The following is a 16,999-nucleotide window of genomic DNA, read 5'->3' on the forward strand; positions in this document are numbered from 1 at the left end:
AGAGAGAGAGAGAGAGAGAGAGAGAGAGAGAGAGAGAGAGAGAGAGACTCCTATTTATAGCAGCTTCTTCGAGACACAAAGCACACTGCAGTGATGGCCTCAGCTGCCTGAGGCAGAAAGGCGGCATTGTGAAACATGGCTGCACCTCCCCCTGTGTGTGTGTGTGTGTGTGTGTGTGTGTGTGTGTGTGTGTGTGTGTGTGTGTGTGTGTGTGTGTGTGTATGTGTGCGCGTGCGTGTGTATATGCGTGTGTGTGTGTTCAAGCATAAGTGAGTCTAAGGGGGAGAGAGAGAGAGACAGGGAGAGTGAGGGAGACACTAGTGGGAAAGGAGCAGTATCTGGGAGAGAATTAACAAATGATTCATTGTGGGTTAATTGACCCATTGTGAAAATGATTAAATAGACCCAGTGTACATTTGGCTCTGACATCCTTGGCAGAAACTACTGGAGGGCAGAGAAAGAGAGAGAGCGGCTGTTGAGGAGGAAATAGGAAGAAAACAACGATTCAATTTGTCTAAATTTGAAATGATAAAGACGAGCATCACTACAAAAATCTAATTTACATTTTTTTTTATTGATTTATTGAATTACGCTGAAAGATTCTGCTTCTGAAAGCCTCCCAATTCAAGAAACAACATTACTGTGAGTAATGTCACTCTGAAGCTGTAGCACCCTGAATGTCCTTTTTAATATTGTCATCATTTTTGGGTGCCCAGTGTTAGTCACTTTGATTAAGGGTAACGTCAGACAGTTACACCCAGGGACGTTTCTGCTGGCAGAAGCGCAAAAACTACAACCCCCAAATGCCCCATCCCCTTTACTAATCTCTTTCTTTTTCCTCACCAGTTTCTGGAAGAGGTCCCCAACTCTCTGGTGGTGGCTCCACTGCTGGACACGGGGCAAAAGTCCATCGTAGAACTCCCTGTGGATCTCATAGAGCTCAGGCACTTTGAAGAAGATCGTTTCTATCTGGGCCACAGTCAGCACAGGCTGCGACGTCGTAGCTGCAGCCTTCAGAGGCTTCATAGGCTGAGAGGAACAAACAGTAGAGATGACACATGGAAAAGTTGCTTTTGCAGGGCGTCCTTGTGTAAACTATAAGCACTAGTATGTACATAAAAAAAAAATTAGGCCCGTTTTACAGATAGAAAAGTCTGATCTGGCTCCGTAAAGCAAGCCCAAGTGACCTCAATTATATTATCTGACAAGGAACAAAACATTTGCTGCATAAATAGGAAGTACCATTGTTGGTAGAAGTGCTGGCTGAAGCTACCAGCATGTAGCAAACAAGAGACATGTGAATGCTCTTAACTATAATAATATAATGTTTATAATGTTTTGACTGATTCAGGATTTAGGTATACAGTGACTGCCTCTTGCTAGGATACATCTGCCTCTTATTCATCTGTAAACTTTTTTTCCTTTTTACAAAAGAAAAGTCTTACTTGGTCTGGGGTAACCAGTAGCTTATAATGAAAGCTATGGTTAGCAAACTTTAGATGGATATTACTCTGTTACTTTGCTGTCTTTATGACTTTTCTTGCACAACTATATAGCTTGTTAGATTAAAATTTAAACTGGTTGATCATAAAAGTTAAAAGAAGTTAAGTTCTTATGCAAACAGTAGCTTATTTACACATCCAGAAGACAGAGAGCAGAACCAGCTGCTACATGCTCCACTATGTTCACCTGCTAACTCTGTCTGCTGTTTGGTGCTGTGCGGGTAACATACAGTGGATTCATCAGAGCTTTTTCACAGGAAACAGCTGCCTGTTGCTGCTGGAAATCAGGGTTGGGGTTTAGAACAGCCAGAGTGAATCAAAACAGTAAAGTTGCGGGCCTTGAAACCATTAGCTAATAAGATGCTATGCTCCGCAGGGTTATTTATTCACTTGCTAGTATAAAAGTGAAATGATGGACTGGAAAAATCCTTTGGGAATTGTCTGTTCAGTGAAAAAGGGTGGGTGGTATAATTGATTTGCAACATTTGCTTGCACTGGCTTATTACAACATACAATATGAAAGATATAGCTACCGTTGTAAAAATGGGCTCTTCTCATGGTATATACTTTCATATCACTGAAATATTACTTTAAAATATGGCTTTTATTTCTAAATCTCCAGCAAAAAACAGCCAGTAAATAAGGTAAAATCTCTCTTTTTCATTCACAGTTTACAGATGCATCTAACGGCACCAAATGAAATTCAGTGTGAAGAATCTATTATTAACTGGTGGCAAAACATAGATACTGAATACTCAATTTGCTTAAACAATAGGCCTACTGCTAATAAGATTCTACTGTATAATTGGTATGTGGTGTGTGTGAGGGGGTGTTTTCCCACCAGCAGCAGTGCCTCCAGGTGACTGAGGTATGTTTCCTCAGTGGCCAAGATCCCAGACAGGACCCACTTCCTCATCTCCAAGCCTTTTTCCAGGTCACATTCATTCTGTAACAAACATGCAGGCAAATAATAATAAAGTTAAAGCAATATCCAGCAATAGAATAATATGCACATTTAATCCAATCCTGTAGATGCCCACTATTCTTTACTTGTTCTTAAACAAATGTCTTAACTGTTTTTACACTGGAAGGCACACAACTTGATTATTTGTGTCTGAGGACTGAAGAACATTAAAAGCATGTAATTCCTTATATCGGCTGGTAAAAAGACACATATTATGACTTGTTTCTAAATCTCAAATTGAAGGGTTCCTTGTTCTTTGTTGAGCTTGCATCTCCTGCAGGATTGTTGTTTATGAATGCCACAGATGAGAAAATCAAACGGCAAAAATTGCCCCCTCTAGAAATCCCCCGTGGTTTCCTCCTCATTCCCCTCAGCCCAGTCAAAGCTCACTGAGGAGTATGGACATGAAAGAAAACAGACAGACGGAGAGATTCCTTGGGCTGTCTTGTTTAACCCACAAACTCTGAAATAACTCAAACAGGCAGGATCTCCTGTGGGAGCAAGGTTGGTGTATAAATATGTGTTTGTGAGAGAAAGTGCAAGTGTCAAGTGCACGCATACACGCATGCACACACACACACACACACACACACACACAGTGAGCCCAGGTTGGGACGTGGACACTTCCAGTGCTTCAGGCTATGAGGAGGAGGAAAGAGAGAGAAAACATAGAAGGAAGGGTGAGACAGAATGACAATCAACAGAAGAGAGGGAGAGCAAGACAACACAGATTCAGTGTAATTAAGAGTGGAGGGAGAGAACAGAGAGGGCACAATATCATGATGACATGATGAAGGGGAGGCAAAGATAGAGGGAAGGTCTACATTTAACAGTCTAGAAAGGAGTAAGAGACATAATCAAAGCTTGGAGCTACAAACTGTACCATGTATCTAAGCATAATGGCAGCATAAGGCAGGATTTCTGGCTGTGAGTGGCACATAGAGAGAGAGAGAGACAAGAGACCACAAGATGGAAGAGGCACGGTGAGAGGAGACAAACACTGGCTACAGGAAGTAGAGAAAAAGTGATAAAATGCAAAGAGAAAGAGCATCTTGAAGCAGAGGAGGGCAAAGTAAAGAGGGAGTATTCTCTCCTCTACTTTGACACATGCTTGAAGTAGAAATCTGTGTCATGTGAGAATGGGTGCCAGAAAAGTTGAGCTGGAAATGTCCCATCTGAGCAAGGTTCCTGGGATCCATTGCAAATATTGTAATTAAAAGCCACGAGATTCCTGGGTCAAAAACAACTAATACATTTTCATAATGAACCTTCAATGCACTCGGGCCTCCCCTGTTTTTTCTCTTATCTTATAGACAGGACACCTTAATACTGTCTTTATGCTTACACGGCAACTATCTGGGCTCTACATGTGAAAGAGGTTCAAGGAAGGTCAAGAGTGGTTGTACGTGGTGGGCAAAGTGATCGAGAGAAAGGCACATTCAGCCTGTGACTTACGAGGCTACCTGGCTTTTTGAAACATACGATGTGTGTTTGTGTGGATGAGTGTGTGTGTCGAGGCAGAGGGTAACAGCAAAATCCGTCCAGTAGTCAGAATGAGAGCCAAACAAGGGATGTGAATTGAAGTGAAGGAGATAAGGACAAAATCCACAGTCCTTGTTTTGCGCAGAAAAGCATTTAGAGCCAAGACAAATGCCACAGCTGATATGAGGGTTCATGCTTTTTTAAGATAGACTTGAAAAAATGTGAACCTATCCTTTAAGGTTTAACCTATTGGCTTTCACATTTGTGATGCTGGAAACCAGCTAATTTGTTTTATAATAATTTGGTCTTTTGCTTAAAGAATGAATAATTATTAAAATTTGTGTTGGTGTATGTTAAGTCACCTGTGATTCTACAGCTACATGTCCACACAGCAGAATTCAAGCATTGTATAAATATTCATGATAAAATGATGTACAGTATTCTTGTGAGCATGTACTGTGTGTACTTGGATGTCTGTAATTGTACGTGCATTTATTTTAAATGATGGGGTAAATGGGCCTGAAACCTGTTCCATGGCCACTGCATTTGCAGATGCTAGCATGGGTCAAAGGGGACTGTTAAGAGCCCAGAAGATTATGACACGGTACAGGATTATTCTGGACACCATTACACAGGAGAATTGATTAGCCTGTTAGCCAAAAAGCACGACTTAGAAGCATGGCATCAATTTTGATTTAGTTTTAGCAACTTGCAGTTAAAAATTTAAAATGGCACTCACTGTTTACATCTTACTGTGTGTGGCTACAGTTCTATTTTACAATAAATTAACTATTAATAAATCAATCAATAACCATTAATCCTCCTGACCTAAACAAAAGAGGCGTGTACAGGATCTGAAGACGCTACGTTGCATTACGTTAACGCAGTGGGCGCCATGCAACTCAAGAGTATTTGAATTATTGATTACTCTCCAGATTATTTTCTTTAATTCATCAATATAAAACAGAGAAAAGCAACAAATCTTCAATAAATGAGAAGCTGGAACCAGGCAATGTTGGTGTTTTTACTTGAAAAATGACAAAATGAAAAGAATTTTTGAGTCTATCAACTCATAGACCATTAATCAATTAATCATTATAGCCTTACTTTAGTCAGTATAATAGTTTGGAGAAATCAGGCAAAGACTACGAGCAGAATGGGACAGGATTTATAGTATATGCATATTCTCCTTCTCTTCATCTGACTGCTTATCCTGTCCTCAATAGTTAAAAGTAAAGAGAGAAAATATACAGTAGAAGTCCTGTATATTTTCTTTGTCTCTCTTTCTTAGGTGAAGGATGAAGGAAATTATTTGGATGGACATGTATTATGCATCACACCGAGCTGTCTGGGGATCTAGGCTGTATATAACAATATCTGTTTCCTCTGGAAAAGCTCATTATGTATAGACTCTAAGACAACCAAAAGCGGAAAAGTTTTCCCTTTTCATATTATGAGTGCAAATAAAGCGGCATTGAAAGTAAATAAGTAATGTAACTATGATTCATGATTGCTCTTAAATGGATTACATTGCATTGCAGCGGCTTTGAATATGTCTTCCTGCCTCTGCTGACTTAAAAGGGAAAGCCTGGGGCGGCAACGGAGCCCCCTGAACGTTCATGAATTAATGAAAAATGAATGAATCATTGCTGAGCTACAAGTATCGGCATAGCTGTGTGACTTTGCCCTCGCAGGATGTGCACGCTAGTGAAAGAACATGAGAATCACGGGGGCCCATTTGAAGCATCAAGAACATTTCGAAGGAAATCACGAAGAAGGAAACTTTAACATTCAGCCCGGTTACTGAACTAGCAGAGGGAAGACGAGTGCCATAAAGTGTTTATTCATCATTTCAGACCCCAGACGGCTCCCCTAGGAAGTACCCACATCTCCAGACATATCATCTTTTATTCATCGCCGTGCCAACTAATGAGCTCTGGGTTCAGACTAAAGGGGTGTCTGGCTGCATTTTTTGGTAATCAAAAAAGTAAAAATAAAACACATTCTCCCTAGCTTGGGGTAAATTTGGGTTTCTGTGTCCATGTTTTCACATCCAGTGTGTGCAACAGAGTCAACAAAAGCTAATATTTCACATTTGAACCCACACTTAAACCCTTACACAACACACAACACCTCTTAGGGGTGGCACTACCTAACATCATTTAGGAATTCAGATTTGCTTCTGATTTATTTATGCATGGATAATGTTTGTGCGAGAGAATGAGAATCAATACAAACAGTGTTTATTTGACAAGCAACCCGTTGTAGCTTAGGAGGCGCAGAGAGAAACTGAGCAGCAGCCACTGTAATAACATTATTCACCATCTCTCTCCCTTTCTCTCTCTCTCAAATGCAGTGCATGAAACTCATATAAACATTCAGAGCCAGGACAGGAAAGAAGTGAGCTCCAACGCATGCCCTGTACCCCATTTTATTAACCGTATTTCATTTTTCATATTCACTAATCTGTTTAGCATCCGGTTCTGCCATCCCTCGCTTTCTGAAATGTGATTGCTTCATATTCTCCACATGTCTACCAAGTAATGGAGCTGTCCTAGAATTATGCTGCGCTGCAGGACAAAGACAGTTCTTTTTTAATGCAGCATTACTTCTGGTTATTTAAACTGCACTTTAGCCAGATGTGATAGATGTTGATAGAGTTTGTGTCTGCAGGGGTTTTCAGCATAGGATGTTCGCAATGCCGCATCACACCATGAATTCTGTTAAAAGGAAAAAAGCTATGCAATCAGCGGATGGTCATTACAGATGTGATAGATCAAAACGGGAGATTTCAATGTTTCCTAATCCACTGAAGGTGATCATCTAGAGGTTTAGAGAATGAGCAGGAAAAGGAACGACCTCCCCCTTCAGGTTGTGGTCTCGAGGAGTGAAGTCCGACAGGATGATGGGGCAAAGAAAATGAGGAGGATTTTGATATAACTTAGGGATCCTCGGGAACAGAGAAAACTGATCATGGCTTATTAGGAATTCTGGGGGTGCACCAGTGGCTTGAGGGTTTGAGGCACTGACCATAAACTGCAGCATCCCAGGTTCAAAATCTGGGATTTGAATTGCATGTCATTTCCCATCTCTCTCCCTCATTTCTCTCCACTGTCAACTTTCTAATAAAGGCATTAAATACCCCACCAAAAAAACAATAAGAAAAAAAATGGGCTCTGGCTGTCCATGATTGAACTTCATGTGTCACGCTGTGCACTACGATGAAAAGATAAAAAAGATGAGGTTGGTGGTTTTGCGAAATCATTTAAAAACAGCTCAGTCCTTGTACTTCAGCTGACTTCAGTGACCCCCCTCTTTCCCTCTTCAGAGCAGGGAAGAGTCAAAATCAAAATTAAATCAGCAGTATTGCTGATGGTGGTGACTCATCACGGTGACATCATAAAACCATCAGCTTCTGCTGAGCCAATCAGAGCTTGTTGGGGCTCTGACACATCAACTGGGAGGATGTTTGAAGAGTGACGGTCCAAGGGCAAATCAAGGGCGATGGTAACTCCATTTTCATGGAGAATGTCTTGCATAGAGAATGTGTTGATGGATAATTGTTGGTTGGCTGTATAATATGTTTAACTGACTCAGATGCTGCCTCTGCCAACCCTAAACACACACACACACACACACACACACACACACACACACACACACACACACAGCATTGGGTTTGCTCAGGGATTCTGCATCTAAACACAAGACTCAGCAAATCGTCTACAATTTCCTCCACCATAAATGTACCATCCTGCTTGGCGAGAACAGAATGTGCGTGTGTGCATTTGTGTACTTAAAAAAGAAGCCATTGGCTTGTGCAGCCCAAAGTAGAGATGGCATGCTGTGTGTGTGTATACATTAAAATCAGACAGAGTTCCAAGCTCACAGGTCAAAGGTTGGATGCAGTCAAGGGGACTCATCATTTATTGGTAAATTCAAGCCATGAATCAGATTGACAGGCGCTCGCACACAAGCTCAGACAGTGAGCAAAGACAGAGGGGGCGGAGTAACTGATACAGCTTCATGACCATTGATGCGATTACTTCCTCCAAGGGCACAGTGGAGAGAAGCAGTATTAGCTTATTACATTCTCCACAACAATCTCTCTTTTCCTAATTGAAGACATTGCTCTAGCATGTTCATCTGCTACCCACAAATTCTTTGGTGCAAATCATAATTGGTAAATGGTGATGACAAATGAAAAAAATATATCAATTATACATTTAAAACATATCAATAATAAATAAGAGAGGATATAAACACTAGAGACAAAACAGAAAAGCCTAAATAGATTCTGGCTGTAGCATCCATGTTTTTTATTTTATTTTTGCTGACACTGTGGTGTTGTGTGTCCTCTCCATGGTAACCTTTGAAGAGCACCAGACGTCATAGATCACTGGTTTTCTCTCCGCAGACAAGACGAGGCAAAGGAGGGAGGGTAAGAGGGGCTGATGGCAGCCATGGAAGTGATGGAGGTGATTGGTAATTCTGCCTAATACCCTGGATGAGAAAAAGCCAGACTCTTAAGGGGGATGAGTTTCTTCCCTGGATGACTGCTTCTGGGGTTATCAGGCAGGGGATATTGTCCTTTATCAATCCTCTCAAATGGCAGATTTGATTTCTCATCAATTGACAGATTTTTGACAGGATTGCTCTAAGAATAGATTAGCCCACTTCCTGCACTGTATTGAGGTCAAAGTACGTAAGTATTGGCACCTACTGGCATCCATATTTGTAGAATTGAATATTTATCTGGTATTATGCTTTGTATCATTAATAGAAAAAAATCCTTAATATTAAGAAATTCATAGCTTAGGTTTGTTTATAGTCAATTTCTGCTCTTGCTGCATAACCTAAAGGAATAAAATTGCTGAGAAAATGTGGCAATGGCCAGCAGTAAGACATGGCAGGATGGCATACTGACCGACTTGGAGGACTCTAATGATCCAGAAGAGAGGGTGTCACGACTGCTGCGGCTCTTGGAGCTGAGGTGCGGTGAAGACGACGGCGAGTCATCGATGTACGGCAGGATGTCGTGGTGCCTCCGTTGCTCCTCTGCGCGGTCTGCATCGTAGCCGTATGAGGGAGGGGTCCCGGTGAAATGACCATCTGTAATAATATAGGTAATAATATACATAATCTCATATTAATATATTGGCCGGTGGGAATTCTATTAACATATAGAAACAGTTTTCATTTGGATCCCTTAGAATAGTTTTCTTCAACAATTGACCTTCAACAAGTGACCAAGATACAAACTGAGCAGGACACTACAGTTAAAAAATCTACTTTCTGGTAAACAAACCTGTAACAGCGACACTGCTTCAATATAAAAATAATCTAAATAATCTAGTTTGGCATTTCTGTACTACAATTCTTCATTATTTATGAGCGGACATATATACAGAAACCAATATGTCTGCCATAAGCTAATATTGGCTGATATGTTGGCCTGGCCAATTTATCCGTCTAGCTCTAACACGCAGGTTTGGATGTATAGTTTAAACTTCGTCGAAAACTTAACGTCTAGGTTACTTACAGCCACTGTTTCAACATTTCTACTTAAATGTTAATAGTCAAAGTTATTTAAATGCTGTTGAAACAACAGCTACATGTATATGGGACACATGTAGATGTTTAAAAAAAATCCCACTGTTTAATCACATTTAACATTTTACACTTTTAACGCAGACATACAGATGTTTTGTGACCTGCAAATCAACAAATTCATGTTTCTGTGTGCGCTCAGTTATAAGAGGGACAAAAGTAGGGAGATATAAAACTGGTATTTCGCGATGCCAAACCATCTCCTGACACCATCCTTTCACATAGTTTACAGAACACAACTTTTGTAAACTTCAATCTAACCACAATCCATTATTATTACCTGTGCCTTTGCAATGCACACTGGGTAGATTCATGTCTTACATTTGGTGGAGTTCATTTTCAACACTAATTAATGCAGCTCTAGAAACTGGGGCGCACAAATTGAGCTTCCCCCTGCATCTTTGTTCACGCACTCATACAAAAACATAAAGCTGCGATATGAAGCACTTGAAGAGGCCAACTACAAACTGGGTCAAGGTTCAAATAATTTGAACACCGATTGGAGTATCTCTAGGGAAATTTTCAGCACCCTCCCTCTGACCTGCTTCTGCGGAGGGTGCCATCACTTTCTCTGAAGGAAAATAACAGCTCAGCCAGCACAAAGCGGTTTTGCCTATGATTATGTGACCTGCCCTTTACGAGGAGAGGTGGGAGAGACAGACAGAACAAGAAACAAAGGTCAGAAACTACAATTTGACTACAAAATGACTTGTTTTACAAAGTCACACTCCATGGGGTGATGCATTTCATTGATGTACAAGCTGTGGTTTCCCCTAAACATGTTCTGGTGAGTTAAAATTGTTCGGCTTCCAGCAGGAGAGAGTACAGTCAGCGGTTCGGGGAATCTGGTGTGTAACAGTTGAGGGGGAAGGCATCATGCGTCTCTGAATGTCAGAGAAGACCTTTTGCACATCTCCCTCCCACTCCTACATTCAACCGAGCCGCACTTCTCAGAGAGCTTGCCGGGCCTCCTCTGTGCTGACTCATGTCAGTAACATGCCACGGCTCTTTCCAGAGTCACAGTCAAACACAAACACACAGAAAGACACTCCAGTCCACAGCAATTAAAAGAGTTCTGTGAGTTCAGAACACCTTCAGCTAACATCTACTTACATTGTATTTGTGCCTCTCTTTCATTTTGTTTTGTGAATTTATAGCTCACGCCAGCACACACACACACACACAGACATATGCTCTTAAAGTCACAGGTCACAGAGTGAGGGAAAAGAACAGCAAAAAGATAGACAGAACAATGGCAGTGTGTCCACGGCCCGTCTGACCTTCAGCCCACCCACCGCTTGCTGCGTACGCACTCGCTGCTGCCTGTGGGCGTGTGCTGCCCACTGCGCCTGCATGGACCAACGGCATCCTGCCAGGCAAAGAACAACATAGAGGCTCTGTGTGTGACTGTGTGTGTGTATGTGTGTTTGTATGCAAACAGTCTCTTCCTACAATGCCAAACCTCACAAGAAACCAAACTGAGTGTACTACATATTCTTCATTCATTTTTAGTCCTAGTATGTGGCACTGCTTTTGCAAACCCTGCAAACTTTCCACAGACTCATAGGTTTTTGGTTTGATTAACACCTTCATTCGTTTCTTCGCTGTATCCTTTCCTAACTTGCACTGAATTGCACTGTAGTATCATTTTAGGTTAGATTGCATGTGTTTACAAAGCACATATGCACACACTCAGCCTTTAGCAGGGTGCAGCTATCTGTATTCATGCCAGTTAGCGTTACTGAATTACCAGATCTTCCCGAATTAGAGCTTGTCAACAACAAAACATTTCAGAAGACAACATGCTAACAAGAAGACAATGCACATATTAGGAGTGATTCACAGCTTGTCTAAAAATATAAGGTGTCTATGTGAAAAACACAAAGTGGAATTATTTTCCTGTTTTCCCCAACCCCACCTTTGTGTATTCATCTCAAGCTGGCTTGTTTTAATCTTCCTACAACCTTGCTTTGGAAAAATGGCCCTAGAAACACACTAAGGGTGTGTGTATTTTTGTGTTTGTGTGTGTGTGGAATGTCTTTTGTGCCCACACAGCCCTGAGGCCCAAAAATATTGAGCATCCAAACAACCATTTTTAGGCCGTAACCACCTCTTGGCTAAAAAAGAGGGCAGAGTCACAGACAAAAAACCACAATCATGAATAATAATGATAAACTGTAGAAAAATGAAGATGAAATGCCAAATGAACCACCAGCAGCTCTGACTAAACAGTGTGAGTGTGTCTTCTGGGGAATGTGAAGGTAAATAGCTCCACTTTATCTGCTTCTTACAAATAAAACAAGACAATCCAGGATTTTTCTTTCTTCAACATAAAACAATTAATTGAGACCATTACTAGTCTTGCCTGATATAGCGTTCATGTATATTTTTCAACCATCTTAGCATAATTTACCTGTAATGGATTTGTGCATATGTAAAACGTGTGAGTGCATAACCAGCAGTTTCCAAAGTGGGAGGGTCTGAGCTTTACAAGTCGGTTAATGGGTCACTATAGCCTGTGGTCGTCTGTCCACGTCTGACCTCATCTCGGCCCAGACGCTGCTCCTAACGTTGCCTTGAGTCAGTTCCTCTCTGCCTGCCTCTCATGCTCTTCCACTTACTGTACATCTTCTTTCTCTCCGTCTTTCGAACAGATCACTTGTGTTTCAGCTGATTTGTGGCCTCTACAGCTGGCCTCTTCATCATCATGCTGCTCACAGATGAGCATCCCCCCCCCATTACCCCTCCCACACCTGTTCCCCCTCAGGAAAAGAATAAAATGTAAAATGCAATTCCTGAGTTTTAGGCTGTCAAAAATGTGATTCATTTGAAAGAAGGGAAAAGTGAAAAAAAGGATCCCTTCAGTTCCATTAGGGTCCATGCACATTTCTCGTGCTTGGGCCCTAAAAATGACAGAAAAGTGTCTATAGAGCGGGTAAAATACTCACACACAGACACACACACTTATATCATTCAAAAAGAAAGATCCAAAAAGCAGTCCAGCTATTGATTTCTTCCTGGAGCTATTGGCAAAATAAAACAACCAAACTGCTTCAAACCACAGAAATAAAACAAACACACACACACACACACACACACACGCACACACATTCTTGTAAAATGTTTACATGGAAACAGTGTTTGGGTGGGGGAGTAAGTCTTGCTTTTCTTGCTGCAGGTGGAAAACTACACACCACGCACACTGGGAATAGCTGGTGCACCGCGGCCATAGCAACGCATGGATCTTTCCAAAACGATACCACAGGCAGTATCAGGGTGTCATGTGACACCGATATGTTGATGGGATGTCCTATATAATAGAAAATGTGGCTTGAAATACTTCACATGGGAGCTGTTTGCAACTGTTAAATCAGTACAGCTTCTGTGTGCTGTATATGATGCCCAATCACAGGCTTTTTTGGAGCCTGACACACCTTTAAAAGAATGAATTGTGCATTTGGTTTTGTCAACAACTCTTCAACAACCTGAGGAGACAAGGGCTCGGTATCGAACCCCAATATCTTAAGACACAATTGTGCCTGGATCCCAGAGTACTGAAGTATGTTTATTACCAACAGTTGGCACTGAATATCCGATTAGATTCAAAATCTAGTTTACTTTTCTTTATTTAGAAAAAGTAGAAAATGTTTGGCTCGTTGTTTTAAGACAAAATTTAACATTTGAAAACTTTGACTTCTTTTGGAAATGGAATGTTTGTACAAATTTGGATCTAGTTAGGAGCTGGTTAGCTTAGCTTAGCATAAAGACTGGATGCACAGGTAAACAAGCATAGATATGCCCAAATGTAAAAATAAAAAAGTAAACCATGTAACACGGTAAACCACAACTTGATGTTCTTATCCTTCTGATTTTCTACAGATTAAAACAAACATGATCTAAAGCATTATTTAGTGAGCTTTAGAGATGCCGAGCAGAGCCACCCAGCACTCAGACCCTCTTCAGTGCAAATAGTCTCATTAGCTACATTAAGTGTACAATTAGTTTTTAGCACTACCACATACAGTAGGCGCCTTATTGTACTTAGTGTCATTTTGAGAGGCCACTCAACACACTCTCTGTCACTATTCATTCTTTGTCTCACAATATCCCTCTTTTATTCTCTTTATCGTCATACCTCTTCACTCTGCCCTTTTCTTTGGTTGTGCTTCAGTCTTTCCTTTCCTTGCTCTCAGCCATCATGAACACAACAGCTATACACAGACATGAATGAGCTGCACGTCTATTTTCCTCACTCATTCTCACAAATATGAGGCATTAAAAGGCTTTTCTGAGTTTAACTGCGATAAAGAGAGATGTGGCCGTCAGACAAAGAAAACAATTGTTGCCTAAAGCCCTGCAATTCTCTGTGTGGTGCTGCAGGAAAGGAGGGGCGAAGGTAAAACACCAGGAAACAAGCCACTGCTGAGACAGACCTAATTATGAAAAACTACAATAAATAGAAATAAAGTGACAAATAAGAATAGAGAAGACAGAGACAATGCGACAGACTGAGAGTGCCATGAAAAGAGAGAGAGAGAGAGAGAGAGCCATGAAAAGAGAGAGAGAGCCATGAAGAGAGAGAGAGAGAGAGAGAGAGAGAGAGCCAGAGAGAGAGAGAGAGAGAGAGAGAGAGAGAGAGAGAGCAAGAGCGAGAGAGAGAGCGAGAGCGAGAGAGAGAGAGAGAGAGAGCGCAACTCTCCAAGGAGGCATAAGATATCCTCGACAGTGAGAGTTGTCTCTCCATCCCCCATCACGCTTTCCACTCAGCGTGGCAATCATAAATCTGCCCCGGTAGCTGACGCCTTTATTGGAGGGGCCAATATAACCCCACCTCTCCCCACCTCTGGCTCTTCCTCACACACACACACACACACAATTACAAATACATTTGCACACTTACCTTAAAGCCCCACCCAGTCCCATAGGATCCTAATGTTACGCTACAACATTCAGAGCCTTCTCTCTTAATCCCACCCCCCCCAACCATCCCCACTCTTAAATCTAATTCATATACCGTGTGCTTGTAAGGCACAGTGGATGGATCCTTAAGAGGTTAGGTCTGGACACTGGAGATAAATAGGATGCACCCCTTTCTCCCGAATAACATTGTATATGAAACACTGTACTGTACACTATGATGGAAAGGGAACTGGGGTGAGAGTTGCCGCGAGAAGAGGAAAGGAAAGAGACAGGGCACCCCTTCCCCTGAGTTCCTCCATCCCCTAAATATCCAATTTAGAGACAATTTAACCCTGAAGAGAGGGGGCTGGCAGGCGAGTGAAAGTGGAAAAAGCAGTGGAAATTAAAGTGAAGCCTCAGCTTCAGCATCGCTGGGGGAAAGACATGCCGTCAAATGAGCATGAACACAGCGTTTCTCCTGTAATCCTCCTGTGACTGCGCAGACACTTGACAGCAGTTTATTTGAAAAATGTGACTGTCTTGTCATTAGAGGGTGGACGTAGCGCTGTAAGTTGTAAGGCGGGTTGTATTCCGAAATTCCTCAATATCTGCAATTCCGGCATACAAATCTGTTTGTCATTTCTACTTTCTTTCCTCCTCAGAAGATGCAACTATGGAGGAAATTGTTTGCATTCACTTGAGTTCCCATTGGGCACTTTGCATCATTCATAAAAACCATTCAGTGTAACAAGATTGTGAAGCAGAATGACTAAAGAGTAAAGGCATTCTTCACAGAATTGCAGTAAAAGATATTTAACAGCTTTGGATTCAATGTAACAAGGAAAGTATGTATTGTGTTCCTATTGCTCCCTTGAGAGGACCAACGAGGACCACACATTCCCTCTATGAAGGCAGCCACTTTCTTCATCTTGTTTTTCCAATTTATCATAAATACTATTTCACCCATCATAGCAGCCTGACGTCTATCTGCTGGTGAACTCCGTGCTCCTGCTTCCTGGCATTATTAACAATACCCGAGTTGAGAAATCATAATAAACCAATTTGTTTCCTGGAGGTAATCTCTTTGCCTTAGTGATGATAATCTCTGTGGAAACGACCCAGCAGCAGCAGCAGCAGCCGGTTTCACTTATAAAGCTGGGGTGATCGCCAAGTCAGAAACGCTGCGCCTTTAAAATCAAACAATGCCCCCTGCAGTGATGCAATCATCCCTTTGTCTCCGGATGGAGGGATGAGAGGCAGAACATGAATGAAAGAAAAAAGTCAACATAGGAAAGGGCATGGCCGGAAATAACACTGCTGGAGGAAGAGCGAACAGAGAGATGGGCAGCGCAATGAGGGTATTTGTATGTGTGCGCATGCAGAGGTACTGGGTTTACTGTGTGGCTTCACAATGCTACAGCTTGTGCTATGAGCTTTTTTTCATGTTTAAATGTTTGTGTGGTTTTGTGTGTTTTCCTAAACTACTCATGGGAACAGATACCAACTGTTTGTCCATGTTTCTCCATGTCATACATCTCTGCCACAGAGAAAGAAACAATGTCAGATTATGACAGCCAGGCTGCTAGCATTAGCTTCAAGTTAGCTTCAATGGCAGTATTGCCTATGGCTGCTTAATATGCTGCTTACTGTGATCTAAATTCTTAAATATTAAAACCCACTGCAGTTGGACTTTTACCTGGAAGTTTGTTTACAGGTCTAGTGGAGGACTATGCAAAAAAAAAGTACAGTATAAAGCCTTTTGAGGCTCCAGAAGGAGCTGCAAGGACTCTGATCCATTGTTATGTAATTTAAGAAGACGCTGGTTGGGGTTGAAGACCACAAGTTTGGAAATTAAAAAAAAACAATGTGTGGATTTAGAAAGAAATGACCATTCCAGGCCTCTGTAGCCCACTCTTCATCTCCTCTTGAGGCTAACAGCTCAAGGCTACATTTGCTGCTACTATCATAACAGGAGTGCAACGCTGAATTGGAGGAATACTCTTTAAAATTCTGCAGGATACTACAGAATACACTACATTATCACTACCACAGTGCCAATCATGTTTTATTAACCTCAGTCTTTTTCATCTTCAAGCAAAGTTAGAGTCAAACTTTACCAAACCTTAATTAAAGCATGTATTCTGCCACAATGATTCTTAATCTACTTAAAAGAACTTCTGAAAAGTTCAGTGTAGCAAGTAACGATTACTTTCTCCTAGTGAGCAATCTGCAGAATATTCTTTTGATTAATTCATTAATTGACCACTCTACAAAATGTAAGAAAATGATGAAAAATGCCCATCAAAATTTCCCAGAGGAGACATCCTCGAATGTCTTGTTTTGTCCAACCAAGAGTCAAAAAGAGTCCAAAGTTATGCAATTTGCAAGGAGCAACGGAAATCATCACATTAAAATGTTTGGTATCAATGTTATGTTGATAATCAGTTAGCTGACTAATTGTTGCAGCACTGCTGAAATTTGAATTCCCCGTTTCATCCTTACAGAGTTACACAGGAGTTTGCTGCTAGGGGATACGGTATCA

The 16,999-nt window shown here is 41.4% G+C and overlaps 1 protein-coding gene across 5 annotated transcripts in view; it reads right to left on the minus strand.

Moving 5' to 3' along the window:
• Nucleotides 1-16,999, minus strand: part of LOC123981621 (breakpoint cluster region protein-like) — a 92,820-nt gene that overhangs the window by 32,643 nt on the left and 43,178 nt on the right. For all 5 annotated transcript variants that reach the window (XM_046066612.1, XM_046066607.1, XM_046066609.1 and 2 more), the window contains 3 exons: nt 8,876-9,060; nt 2,344-2,448; nt 844-1,029 (listed from right to left, as the gene is read on the minus strand). In XM_046066612.1, the coding sequence (XP_045922568.1) occupies nt 844-1,029; nt 2,344-2,448; nt 8,876-9,060 (476 nt within the window). The remainder of the gene's footprint in view (nt 1-843; nt 1,030-2,343; nt 2,449-8,875; nt 9,061-16,999) is intronic.

Source organism: Micropterus dolomieu, linkage group LG13 (genome assembly GCF_021292245.1).
Source record: "Micropterus dolomieu isolate WLL.071019.BEF.003 ecotype Adirondacks linkage group LG13, ASM2129224v1, whole genome shotgun sequence".
Taxonomy (NCBI): Eukaryota; Metazoa; Chordata; class Actinopteri; order Centrarchiformes; family Centrarchidae; genus Micropterus; species Micropterus dolomieu.